The 14,014-nt window shown below is 35.0% G+C and overlaps 1 protein-coding gene across 2 annotated transcripts in view; it reads right to left on the reverse strand.

The window, feature by feature from the left end:
* The window catches only part of LOC138329631 (golgin subfamily A member 6-like protein 7), a 32,060-nt gene that overhangs the window by 17,660 nt on the left and 386 nt on the right, over positions 1-14,014 (reverse strand). For both annotated transcript variants that reach the window (XM_069276736.1, XM_069276746.1), the window contains exons 2-5: positions 5,784-6,029; positions 3,177-3,233; positions 919-970; positions 149-381 (exon numbers count right to left, since the gene is read on the reverse strand). In XM_069276736.1, the coding sequence (XP_069132837.1) occupies positions 149-381; positions 919-970; positions 3,177-3,233; positions 5,784-5,942 (501 nt within the window). In that variant the 5' untranslated portion in view covers positions 5,943-6,029. The remainder of the gene's footprint in view (positions 1-148; positions 382-918; positions 971-3,176; positions 3,234-5,783; positions 6,030-14,014) is intronic.

Raw genomic sequence — 14,014 nt, forward strand, 5'->3', positions numbered from 1 at the left:
ATAATTTCCAAGTTTTTTTCCTCGATTCATCAGCTCTGAATATAATTTAGTTATCAACATATATATGCCACTATACATATATAACACTACCTATGTACAATGTAATCTTGAATTGCTTATCATGAGATACCATACCAGACACACTTACTCTTTTCATTTTCTTTGCAATCTTCCTTGAATGATCCTCTGAATCCCCTGACTGACTTTCTCTCTCCTCATGCACATCTGAGTCCCCTGACTGACTTTCTCTTGCATCTTGATCTTCTGAAACCCCTGACTGATTTTCTCTTGCATCTTGATCCTCTGAATCCCCAGACTGACTTTCTCTCTCATTATGCTCTTCTAAATCCCCTGACTGACTTTCTCTCTCTTCTTGCTCATCTGAATCATTATATTAAAATATATATGATATGACAAATCATTTAAGTTTTAAGTAACTTTGTGTTTTGTCAGAATTTAAGTTTATCATTATTTCTTATTTTCCCCAGTTCAAAATATGACAATTATACATCGAAAAAGCTTAAATATATTACTATGCTGAATGTAATTCTTTGAATGATACAATAAAAATTGTCTACATCGGATGTCATCTGGACCAGCATATTTTCACAGTATAGACAGGTTTCCAGATATTACAGGTTTTTACTACTGTAATCAAGAAGGAAATATGCCATACAATTAAAACAGAATAGACATGGATATGGACTGGACAAGGACCAGTTTGGACAAGTTTGTAGATTTATTTTCAAATTCTGGATAGTTTACCTACTATACTTGTCAGAAATGTTTTGTCAGACACTGACAACACCATCGTATCTCTTTTTCATAATCGATAATCAGAATAAGAAAGGACTTATCTCATGATTTTATATTGTAATTAATAATCAACCCACCACTATCTATACCATATATACATACCTTCCACATCCTCTCTCTCTGTCTGTTTTTTCTCTAGTCGTCTATCAAACTTCTGTTGAAAGGAAATAGTTTTCTATACATGTCTTTGTATTTTAAACCTCTAGTTTTAAAGATATTTTGATTGATAACAAGGACATAGTCATTCAGATCCCCCGCCAATGGAGATATCAAAGCTGAAGTAAGTTTGATTGTAGAGACTTATGTGTATGAAAAAAAAAACAGGAAAAAGTGCAAAAAATGAAAACCTCTATTTCCCCAATTGGGCCCCATCCCTCCTGCCCCCTGGAAGTCAGAGCCAAAAATTTATACAAGTTCTGTTCCCCTTCCCCCAAGGATGTTTGTGGCCAAAATTTGGGTTACAATCCCATGCTGAACTTTAGGACAATTGGTAGCGATTTATAGGATTTACCTCTATTACCCCTATTGGGCCCCGCCCCTCCTCCTGCCCCCGAGGGGTCAGAGCCAAAATTTATACAATTTCTGTTCCTCTTCCCCCAAGGATGTTTCTGGCCAAATTTGGTTACAATCCATGCAGAACTCTAGGACAAGTAGCGATTTATAGGATTTACCTCTATTACCCCCTATTGGGCCCCGCCCCTCCTGCCCCCAGGGGGTCAGAGCCAAAAATTTTATACAAGTTCTGTTTCCCCTTCCCCCAAGGATGTTTCTGGCCAAATTTTAGTTACAATCCATGCAGAACTCTAGGACAAGTAGCGATTTATAGGATTTACCTCTATATTACCCCTATTGGGCCCCGCCCCTCCTGCCCCCAGGGGGTCAGAGCCAAAATTTTATACAAGTTCTGTTCCCCTTCCCCCAAGGATGTTTCTGGCCAAAATTTAGTTACACAATCCATGCAGAACTCTAGGACAAGTAGCGATTTATAGGATTTACCTCTATTACCCCTATTGGGCCCCCCGCCCCTCCTGCCCCCAGGGGGGTCAGAGACCAAAATTTATATACAAGTTCTGTTCCCCTTCCCCCAAGGATGTTTCTGGCCAAATTTGGTTACAATCCATGCAGAACTCTAGGACAAGTAGCGATTTATAGGATTTACCAAAAAAAAAACAGGAAAAAAAAAACAGGAAAAAGAATGTGTTCATGCGCCGAATTATGGTTAAAAAAAAAACAGGAAAAAGTGCAAAAAATGAAAACCTAAAAATAGCAAAAGGTACTACTAGACCATAAAATGAATGTGTCTATGAAGTGGAAATATCTCTGCTGGTTTTAGAGTTATGCTCCGGAAATGAACCTGCTACAAAAATATGATATTTTCAGCAATGTTTCTATGGTTACAGAAAAAAGCACAAAAAGTGAAAACCTAAAAATAGCAAAAGGCACTACTAGACTATAAGAACAATGTGTCTATGAAGTTTCATGGAAATATCTCTGCTGGTTTTAGAGTTGTGCTCCGGAAACGATTCTTACACAAAAATCTGCCATTTTCAGCAATGTTTCCATGGTTACAGAAAAAAGTACAAAAAACGAAAACCTTAAAATAGCAAAAGGCACTACTAGACCATAAGACTAATGTGCCTATGGAGTTCCGTGCATATATCTCAACCGGTTTTCCAGTTATGCTGCGGTAACGAACCTGGTACAAAAATGATATTTTCAGCAATGTTTCTATGGTTACGGAAAAAGTGCAAAAAATGAAAACCTAAAAATAGCAAAAGGCACTACTAGACCATAAGAACAATGTGTCTATGAAGTTTCATGGAAATATCTCTGCTGGTTTTAGAGTTGTGCTCTGGAAACGATTCTTACACAAAAATCTGCCATTTTCAGCAATGTTTATATGGTTACAGAAAAAAGTACAAAAAATGAAAACCTAAAAATAGCAAAAGGCACTACTAGACCATAAGACCAATGTGTGTATGAAGTTTCGTGGAAATATCTCTGCTGGTTTTAGAGTTGTGCTCTGGAAACGATTCTTACACAAAAATCTGCCATTTTCAGCAATGTTTTTATGGTTACAGAAAAAAGTACAAAAAATGAAAACCTAAAAATAGCAAAAGGCACTACTAGACCATAAGACCAATGTGTGTATGAAGTTTCGTGGAAATATCTCTACTGGTTTTACAGTTATGCTCTGGAAACCATTCGTACGGACGGACGGACAGACGGACGGACGGATGGACGGAACCCATTTGTATATCCCCCGCCAACAACATACATAAGCCACTATTCATAATACTATGTACGTACAATGTAATCTTAAATAGCTTATCATGAGATACCATACTAGACATACTTACTCTTTTCATCTTCTTTGCAATCTTCCTTGATGTTTTTTCTATTTCTTCCTGAATAATCTGAAAGATTATATATACAACAGGTCTGATGTCAATGGTCACAAAAAGGTAAATGGTTGCATTGCAGTATTATTAGTTATATTATTTTTAATTTCATTTCATATTTCAATGTTACACTCATTTCTATTGTTTGAAGTTTGATAACATTTTTACTTACTGATCATGAGTTATTTAAATTAAATTATATTTTATCATAAGCATTATTCTCATTACCTTTTGGGATTTATGAAGTCATAGAAAAATAATGATATTCTTTTTCATAGATATGAAGAATGTTCTTTCGTTTTTTGTCTGATTTCATTCACCCAAAATTTTTTGAGAATAATGCTTAAAGAGACAATTCACTCAGGCTAATTCTTTTACATAACCAAGAAGCAAAATATGGCATAAATGTATTGTTCTACATTTCTTATGAAACATATATATAACATGAAATATTGACAAATTCCACGTCATTGCTTAGTATTTTAATTGACACCGTTGTAATTACAAATCGTTGATCAATACGATTAAGCAGGTACAATATGTTCGCTGTACCCATATACCCGAGCCAAAATCGCGCACGTTAAACAAATGAACTACATAACCACAGAGGAGGTGATAAAATGATTTTTAGGCAAGGCAATTCACCTAATAAGGTAAACACACTATTGTCAGAGCGATTTAAGCAGTTCTAGACAAAAGTTGCATTACTTTACGAGCAAGGGACAGGGTTCGGCATACAAGATGTTCGACCACAATGTGTAATGGCGGACAGCAAGCGAGTTTGAACATTTCACACGCATTTCACCACTATGGGCTTTTCTGGCATATCACAGTAAAACGGACTGATCTAATATCCATAAGAACTGGGTTTTTTTTTTTATATATGTCCAAATTTTAATGTTCTCTTAGACTGAATTGTCCCTTTAAATATTACTGGGCCAGTTTTTTCCTAAGTTCATATTAATGTGTTTTGAAGATGACGGCCATATTGGATTTCGGATCGATACTTGGTCAGGACCAGAGGTTTCATTATATTTCAGGGGAGGCAATATAATTGCAATTTCAGAGGGTACTTTTTATACTATCTGTATGCTATCTAATGTAAATTAGCCCAAATCAGGTGGTACCACACTGTCTCACAGTAATTTTTTAGATACATTTCGGGGCCAAATAATTATATATAAAGGCCCATTCCCCTTAAGAAGTTTTGCCCTAGTTTTCCAATTTTATGTAAATATTTTCACAAATGAAACCCCTCCAGGACCATGTCAAAATCATTTCATGCAAGTTTCAATTAAATCACACAGGTAGAACTTCAAAGTTCAAAATGTGAAAATTAAGTTTCAGCAATGGATGAAACATAACCTTCGGGTCAGATGACCTATAAATGCCCTGCATGCATATGGTTTTCTAAAGCCTACTTGCATTGCCTGGCATGGGTGTAATAACCCAAAAAAAGGACTTAGCAACAGACTTTTTGGACACCTATGATACTGTAGCCTACAGCCTTTATCTACTACTACTTAGGGATGTACTCCTCTGAGAAGTCAAAATTTTCTTGTAATAAACTTTTTTTTCTCATATAGATTTTTGGAAAGAGGAGTTCATACCATGAAAGAAGTTGAAAGAAAAAGCATATGTCCGTGTGCTCGTTTTTGAGCTACTGTCACTCGAAGATACCTAGTTGACAAAATATTGGATTTTATGGGAATTTTGCCGTTTTGACCATATACACAATAGATTAAAGCCATAATTTCCTAATAAGGTGTTTGATATGTATTAATGTTTGTAGAATTTATTTTCCAGTAGTCTTCTTTTAAAATTTACCAGTTTTGATGAATAAGACTAATATTTTTTCTCAGAATAACAACTTATGCTACCCCTACCCCTTAATTTTGAGCTACAAAATGCACCATTTTCAGCCATGTTTGCCAAATCTAACCCTTTATAGAATAAGTTCTGGTATTAAACTTTTGTTAATATTTTGCATATCAATAGGGAAAGGGTTGTTCTTTCAAAATCAGGCAGAAAAATGGGGGGTCCGTGTGCTTACTTTTTTGCCCCACTTGAATATTTGTTATTTTTCAGTATTTTAGAGTAAAAAATAAAAGTGCTCAAATTACCATTAAATGTAAAAATAAAGTAAAAAAAGTGAATCATTTCACGCATTAATGCTTAATATTTTAATTACCACGAACCAAGTAAAGATTTACAGCAAAAATTAGCTCGATACAGCTAAAAATGCTGGTGCAGTGATGATTTAAGTAAAAACAATTTCAGTAAAAAATGGTAAAACTTTGGCTCTACTCAAAGCCAAAAAAGACACAATTTCAAAATGGCCGCCAAATGGGCCATTCTTAAAATCCCCGTATTAAAAAATCTGCTAAAGTTAGAACTGTATTTTTTGACAAAATTTGAAACTGGCAACTTGCTAGATATTGATAAATTGTATTTGAAAATCTCATAACTTCTTTGATCTTTGTCGAAACGAGACTTCAACGAGACTGAAACCTCAGAAGAATACATCCTTAATTTATGATAATTAGCACTAAAAACCACATTTACCTCCTCCAGTAAGTTCTTCAGAAACGTTTTCTTTCTCAATTTATCTTCCATAATTAGCAAATTGCTTCTCCTCTTTTCAACTGTTTTGGCTCGTTTCTCCTCCATTTCCAGAATTCTTAGAGTGTCCATTGTTGATCGTCTTAGCTTCCACCGTAACATTTAATTTTCCATCAACTGTTTCAACTTTGCTCTTTACACTTCCCCTCAGATTCTAATCAACCTTTTTAGTCCACACCAGGTTTTCTCCTTAAAAATAAAACCAAAAACTGACAATCATTGATAATTTTTTCTCCTGAACTGCCTCCAGTTGTACTATGAGATAGTCCATATCCAGGTGTGGCTCATACTGGAATTACTCAATATATACTCCAGGGGTTACAATCACTTACCATCATTAAACCCCTGTACTATCTCATAGTAAAAATGGAGGCAACAGAACAGGTAATTTAGTCCTTTAAATTTGATGCCTATCAAAGTGAAAAGAGTCGTATAACGATTGATACACTGTAGTTGACTATATGTGGCTTTGAAGTTGGGTGTCACTCTCTGTGTAGTCTGCAAATGAAATTTTTGTGATTTGTTCAGATTTTTTTTCTGAGCTGCCTTCAGTTTTACTATGAGATAGGGCAAAAAAAAAATGTATGTTTCAGGTACCCCTACCTACCCTATTTTTTACTTCCGACCCTTGCTATTTTATCACACTTTTTCAAAACAAAAATGTAGAGTGTGAAGTTTTCAACTTAGATTTTTACGCTGGCTTTAAGTGGTAATGAAAAATAAAAGACTTCTAGCCAGCCAATAGCCTGAAAGACAAATTACTTCGTAATGTAATAATAAAGCAACTCAACCCCTCCCCCACCCCTCCTAAAAAAAAAAAAAAAAAATAATAAATAATACATGTATATATTATAATCAAAATTAATGTAGATTAGGTACTTATTCAACATTGTAATATGGTATTTATATACATAGTCATGATAATCAGATTTCTGATATGTAAAAAAAATTAAATTAATGAAAAGATATTGGATGAAATATGATATTCCAATAATCTTGAAATAAATGTTTTAGTTAACTATACACTTGGTATTTAGATTATTTTTAATTTTAATATATAAAGCTTCATTAACAAATAAATTAAAATGCACTACCAGTTAAAACACATATCCATATTGACTAGCATTGTTGTATAACTGTACGTATTTGTGTGATGAGTACAATGTATGTATGTAGAGAGGCTGCCACCTAAGTACAGCATGCTATAAATGGACCTCCTGGGGTTGGCATAAGGTACTACATGTATACAGGTGTTGTAAGTCTGTGATACACTTGACTGAACATATAGCAGGCCCCTGGCCCCACTCTGACCAATGTTAGGTAATTGGTATTATCATACCTGTGTGGTTGATGGAACAGTATGAAGTCCAAGTGACTATGGCAACTGCAGTCCTAGCCTAGGGGATCATACATTAATATATATATTGTTATCATATAACTCACGCGGTTTGTAAAAGAAGGTCAGAATAGGATATTGTCAAATTATCAAGGTTTCTAGAATTAAAATAATTATGACAAATTCAGAATCTAATCAACAACTATGAATCTACAGTTTAAATGGGTAGAAGTTGGATTTATTTTGATTCTGTCTGTTTGATTTGTTATCAGACATGTGACCTACATTTTAGCGATCGGTCCTTTGAACAGTGTTGATGCTCACGAGCAGCCACATGCCCGATAATAAATTTTTGCTTTCTTAAGCCAGTGCTTACAGGTTCCTAAATCGGTTGAGTGTAATTTCTAATGCCGATTTTTAACGTCTATGGACGATTTCTCATTTTCCAATGCTTTGCAATGCGCCAGGTTCCATGTAGCAAATGTATACGTATTATACAAACTATTTCGCGCACCTTGCCGTTTAGAAAACTATATTCCATACATACATAGTTAAACATTTTATGAAGAATTTAATTTGTTTATGTTTATATGTCCTTGCTTTTATTATGTCCATCAATATATTCTTTTTAATCAAAATAATTTGCCGATCAAAATATCTCTTTGGCGACGATTTGCTTATACTAAAAATCTTACTCCACGCAAGGTTCATCACTTTATGCGTACGAAAAAGAATTTCATCTTTAGACTACTTATAACTAGCTAAGAAAAATAGTTTTTACTGGGAACTATCCATTGATGAGACATAACCAGTATGTGGTTTACCGTACGCAGTTAATTTGCAACGCAGTTAATTTGCTTTTATAAATTCTATAATTAACGTCCTTATTTATAAATTAAATTGTATGATAATATATATTGGTACATTTCACTTTGTATCTATTCAAATAAACATTACACTACGAATGATTTCCAGTAATTAACAGCAATTTTTATGTTGCAATAAATATTATGTTTCTGATCGCAATAACTATTTCTATCTGTCAAAGTCCATATAGACTGCAGAATCAATACATATTTCCTCATATTTCTGTGGCACATCATCTAGTCTGTCTGTGGTCTGGATGTAGTGGATATTTTACCTGGACACGATGTCCACCTGTAGTGGACACCGTGTTCACAGGTAGTGCACTCCGTGTCTACCTGTAGTCTCAACCTTGTGCACTCCGTGTCTACCTGTAGTCTAAACCTCGTGCACTCCGTGTCCACTCGTGGTTCACACCGTGTGCACAATGTGTAACCTTTAGTCTACTACCAACTGTAGTTATAAATTGTAATTTTCTGGCTATCTTGTTATTGGCCCAGACATACTGGGACCCAACCAGTAGTCGTGATTGTGAGCATATTCTACTGTGTGTCCATATAAATTTCTGAATGTATGGAGCTGTTGACAAATACTCCATGGTTTTTTTGTTTAGGTGGAAATATTGTGTTTCGTGAAATGCAAACAATTACTCTTTTCCTACATCACGACTACGGTATACAGGGATCACTCTAGGTTTTGGGGGAAACTACCCTTTTTTCAAAATAGGGGAAAAGTTTGGCGAAATATTCATTTTGACGAAAAAGTACTGTAAAACAACCGATTTTATTTTTAGATTTAGGAAAGCAAGATTTTGAGCTCAATAATGAACAAGAGGCCCAGAGGGCCTGTATCGCTCACCTGGTTTGTATATATACGTAATGCCTAGGAATGTTCCGAATACAAGTTCATTGTTTCTTTTCTGAAGGAATTTGAATGTTTACCTCTATTTCCCCTATTGGGCCCCTTTCTTTCTGCTCCAGGGGGTCAAAGCCAAAAGCCAGAAGTTCTGTTCCCCTTCCCCCAAGGACATTTGTGGCCAAATTTGGTTACAATCCATGCAGAACTCTAGGACAAGTAGCGATATATAGGATTTACCTCTATTTCCCCTATTGGGCCCCGCCCCTCCTGCCCCCAGGGGATCAGAGCCAAATTAAATTTATACAAGTTATGTTCCCCTTATTACCCCAAGGATGTTTCTGGTCAAATTTGGTTACAATCCATGCAGAACTCTAGGACAAGTAGCGTTTTATAGTATTTACCTTTATTTTCCCTGTTGGGCCCCGCCCCTCCTGCCCCCGGGGGGTCTGCAGAGCCAAAATTTATACAAGTTCTGTTCCCCTTCCCCAAAGGATGTTTGTGGCCAAATTTGGTTACAATCCATGCAGAACTCTATGACTAGTAGCGATTTAAATGAAATGTTGACGGAAGGACGACGGACGGACGACGGACGCCGCGCCATGACATAAGTTCACCGGCCCTTCGGGCCAGGTGAGCTAAAAATTTGAGTTAATTATGAAATATGCAGTAGCTATATGATAAATATGAAGAAATTTGCAAACAAAAGTATAAAACATTTAATGAAAAATGAGTCACAGGGAAAATTGTGTTACAAAAACGGTCATTTTTGGCTTCAAATGGAGAATTTTTAAATCTTCAGGGGAATTTTAGGCCAGAGGGGAATTCATTCCTTTCCTTTAGGGGAAACTTACCCATAAACGATAGTAAATCAGAGGCAGATTTATCGATGGTAAAGTAAGTAAAGTATCGGCCTACCTTGTCTATACAGTTAGTAGTATCACCAGAAAAATAACATCAAGAGCGAGACCCTATGGATGAAGCTCTTCTTTATGTGTCTGTATATATAATGTGTTTAGCGGAAAGAAAACAGATGTAATATGATTAGATGTATATCTGTATGTGTACACATATCTGTATGGATTATGCCACTCTATTCCAAAAGGCCAGAATTAATAAATTGTGTGTTTGCCTAAACCCTACCCAAGACTTTATGACTGGGTAGGTAGGTAGGAAAAATATTTTATTTTATTTACATAGTTACATTCTAATTGCTTTCTCTATATGTTTTAAAGCAAAATTTATATACATCACTTACTATGATTCCCTACATATCCAATGAGTGTCAAGGATAAGTAGCAAGACATGTACAAGCAGATACCAATGTAAATGAAATAAAGATCTGATTCTGACATCAATGAAAACAAGTTTTAAAACTAGAAATTGTCACCGGGACAATTTGACGGGCTTTTCACCTAAAAGCTACTTCGTTCAAGGTCATTTATAAAACACTTGGTAGCGCTTAGTTTCAATGTACCAAAAGTCCAATACCAGGTCTTAGGCCTTTCAGAACTTTACAATAAGTCATTTGAAGATTTTAGGATTTTTAGCCCGAGTGCCCTTTGATATAGGTCAAGGTCAAAAATGAAAAAAATTGGCTCTGTGGTTAACGAGCTACGGCTGTCTAAATGAGCTGTATTTTCACTGGATCATTTTCATAGCTCTACAATCACAAGCACTCTGTGACCTGGGATGAAGGTCAAGGTCGTTTATTTTTTCAAACTTGATAGTCAACTTCCTAAGCATACTTCATGCTCAATATCAAGCCTCTATACCATGTAGAACTTGACAAGAAGTTATTTTCGTGATTTTCACCGAACTCGGTGAATTTGCATTACGAGTCAATGATCAACCGGAAGTTGACTCTTTAGAGAAAAATGTTCAATTACAAAGTTTCTCAGTATTCTATTCTACATGACATATAAAAAAAATAAAAGGAATTGGCTCAGTGGTTAACGAGTTATGGCTGTCTAGGTTAAACCGAAAATGACGTCATTGCGAAATCAAATCAACACCATATTAACAAGAATTGGTCACGGTGATAAGTGGAAGATCATGTGTGAGTTTGGGCTTATTCGGACTGGTGAAATCAGAGGAGATGTTTAAAATATAATTGTCGAAATTTTCAAAAAAGTCTTAGATAAATATTAATTATGTCATAAAAAATTATTTAGTGGACCAATATTTAATTTGAAGACATCAAAATCTTCAGAATGAGATACTTCACCGATTTAATGCAAAAAGTTTGGAAAAAATTGAATAATGAAAAAAAAATCTAAAAATAGTAACATTAGGTAAACTTTGACCTGTAGCGAACTTTTTAACGAGACATATTTTGTATTAACATGTAACGGAAAAAACTTAGATATGTCCATTCCCTACAATAAAATACCTTCATATTTGAAATAGCTTTCAAACTTTTTGAGTTAGAGCAGTTTTTTGTGTTTTTAGGTTTTCCGTCATGGCGGCCATATTGGATTTTTTGACCTACTTAATTTTGTTCATGGATCACCTTTAGTTTTATGTCTTAAACATACTGAAATAATTTTTATCCTATGTCTTACCGTTTGTCCGATAGAGCGTTCACAAAAACAGGAAGAAGAATAATAATAAGAACTAGAAATTGTCACCGGGACAATTTGACGGGCTTTTCACCTAAAACGTATTCCGGTCAAGGTCATTTGTATTCACAAACTTGACAATCATTTATTTCTGCATCCTGCATGCGTAATATAAGATCTCTAGGCCTTCAAGAATTTGAGAAGTAGTCATTTGGATATTTTATATTTCTTGGCCCCTGTGACCTTGAATATAGGCCAAGGTCAATCATATTGAATAACTTGGTAGGCATTTATGTCAGCATGCTTCATGCCTAATATTAGGTGTCTAGGCCTTCTAGAATTTCAAAAGAAGATTTGTTATTATATGTTAATGATTTTGCTGAAAAATTGCACTTTTGAACTTTGACCCTTATTTACAATCGAAAGTTTACGTATAACAGAAAAGTGGTAATAAAGTTAATTGTTTCACTTTCAATTCTACATAACATATCCAAAAATGAAAGAAATTGGCCGTGTGGTTAACGAGCTATGGATGTCTCAATGAGCTGTATTTTCACTGGATAATTTCCATAGCTCTAAAATCACAAGCACTCTGTGACTTGGGATGAAGGTCAAGCTCGTTTGTTTTTTTCAAACCTGATAGACAACTACCTAAGCATACTTCATGCGCAATATCAAGCCTCTATACCATGTATAACTTGAAAAGAAGTTGTTTTCGTGATTTTCACCGAAAACGGCGAATTTGCATTATGAGTCAATGATCAACCGGAAGTTGACATTTTAGAGAAAAATGTACAATTACAAAGTTTCTCAGTATGATATTCTATATCACATATATAAAAAATCAAAGGAATTGGCTCAGTGGTTAACGAATTATGGCTGTCTATGTTAAACCGGAAGTGACGTCATTGCGGCCATATTTGAATTTGAATCAACATCATATTAACAAGAATTGGTCATGGTGACAAGTGGAACTGGAAGATCTTGTGTGAGTTTGGGCTTGATCGGACTGGTGGAATCAGAGAAGATGTTTAAAATATAATTGTCGAAATTTGCAAAAAAATCTTACTTAAATATTAATTACGTCATAAAAAAATAATTAGTAGACCAATTTTAAGTTGAACACATCAGAATCTTCAGAATGGCATACTGCATAAATGCAATGCAAAGAGTTGGGAAAACATGAATAATTAAAAAAAAATCTAAAAATAGTCACTTTTGGTAAACTTTGACCTCTAGCGAGCTTTTTAACAAGACATATTTTGTGGAAACATGTAATGGGTAGAAGTTAGATATGTTCATTCCCTACAATAAAATACTTTCAGATTTGAAACAGCTTTCATACCTTTTGAGTTATAGCAGTTTTTGTGTTTTTAGGTTTTACGTCATGGCGGCCATTTTGGAATTTTTGACCTACTTAATTTTGTTCATGGAACCCCTTCAGATACATATTTTAAAGAAACTGAAATCATTTTTATCCTATGTCTTACCGTTTGACCGATAATAACAAGAAACTTAACGAAAACAATAGGTCTTTTCACAAATAGTGAAAAGCCCTAATAATAATAATAATAAGAATAAGAAACTTAACGAAAACAATAGGTCTTTTCACAAATAGTGAAAAGCCCTAATAAGAATAAGAAACTTAACGAAAACAATAGGTCTTTTCACCTAGCTGCAATATTGTAGCTCAAAAGACTTTTAGACAGAATATGGTGTCGTCTTTAGAGCTACAATTGGTGCCTATTACTGCTAATGGAGCAAAATTATGATTACGCAAACCATTATAAAACGTTTGTTTGCATTTTATCATACTTTATTTTTGATATTGCTTACCTACTAGGCAATAAAACTGAACCATATAAAATATCAAATTCTCATCGAGGCATTATTTTTTTTAATATATATAAAGGGCTTTCTGAAGGGAATTTATACGGCAAGTCCACAAATTGTGAATCTGACATCTTGTGAGCAGTACGGTAGATATTAAGAATGCTAGTTATGTTTGTTTTGGACAAAAATGATATGTAAATGCATGTATACCCATAAAATAATTGGAAACCTACAAAAAAGTATAGAAAACTGTGCCCGAGTGATTTTTGGAGGCAGTGCTCCACTACGACACATAGGGACCAATTCGTACCCGGCCGAAAGGTATAGCAGGCCGGATTCGTATATTCGTTCTACTTTTCACCATGTAGTGAAAAGCCCTAAATATGTCAATAAAATAAAATTGAAAGTTTGAAACTCGATAAATAATTTGAATAGGGGGGGTTTCAAATGGATAGGTACTGGCAGGCGACCAGTTCTCGCCGAGTACCAAATCTCGCCATCGCATATGTATGATCATGCAGCTGATGATCACAGACGAATTTGAGACATTTTTTTGTAGAAATCAGCTTGAAAGTGTCTGCTATCAGAAGAAGGCTTTATTGACTACATTTGCGTGGAAATTGTGTAGATACAGATGCGATGGCGAGAACTGGTCGCCTGGCAAACAAACAATATTTTAGTTTTGGCCAAACTGGTAATCTTGCAGCGGGTGAGAGAGAGCGTAG

This window comes from Argopecten irradians, chromosome 1 (assembly GCF_041381155.1).
Source record: "Argopecten irradians isolate NY chromosome 1, Ai_NY, whole genome shotgun sequence".
Lineage (NCBI taxonomy): Eukaryota > Metazoa > Mollusca > Bivalvia > Pectinida > Pectinidae > Argopecten > Argopecten irradians.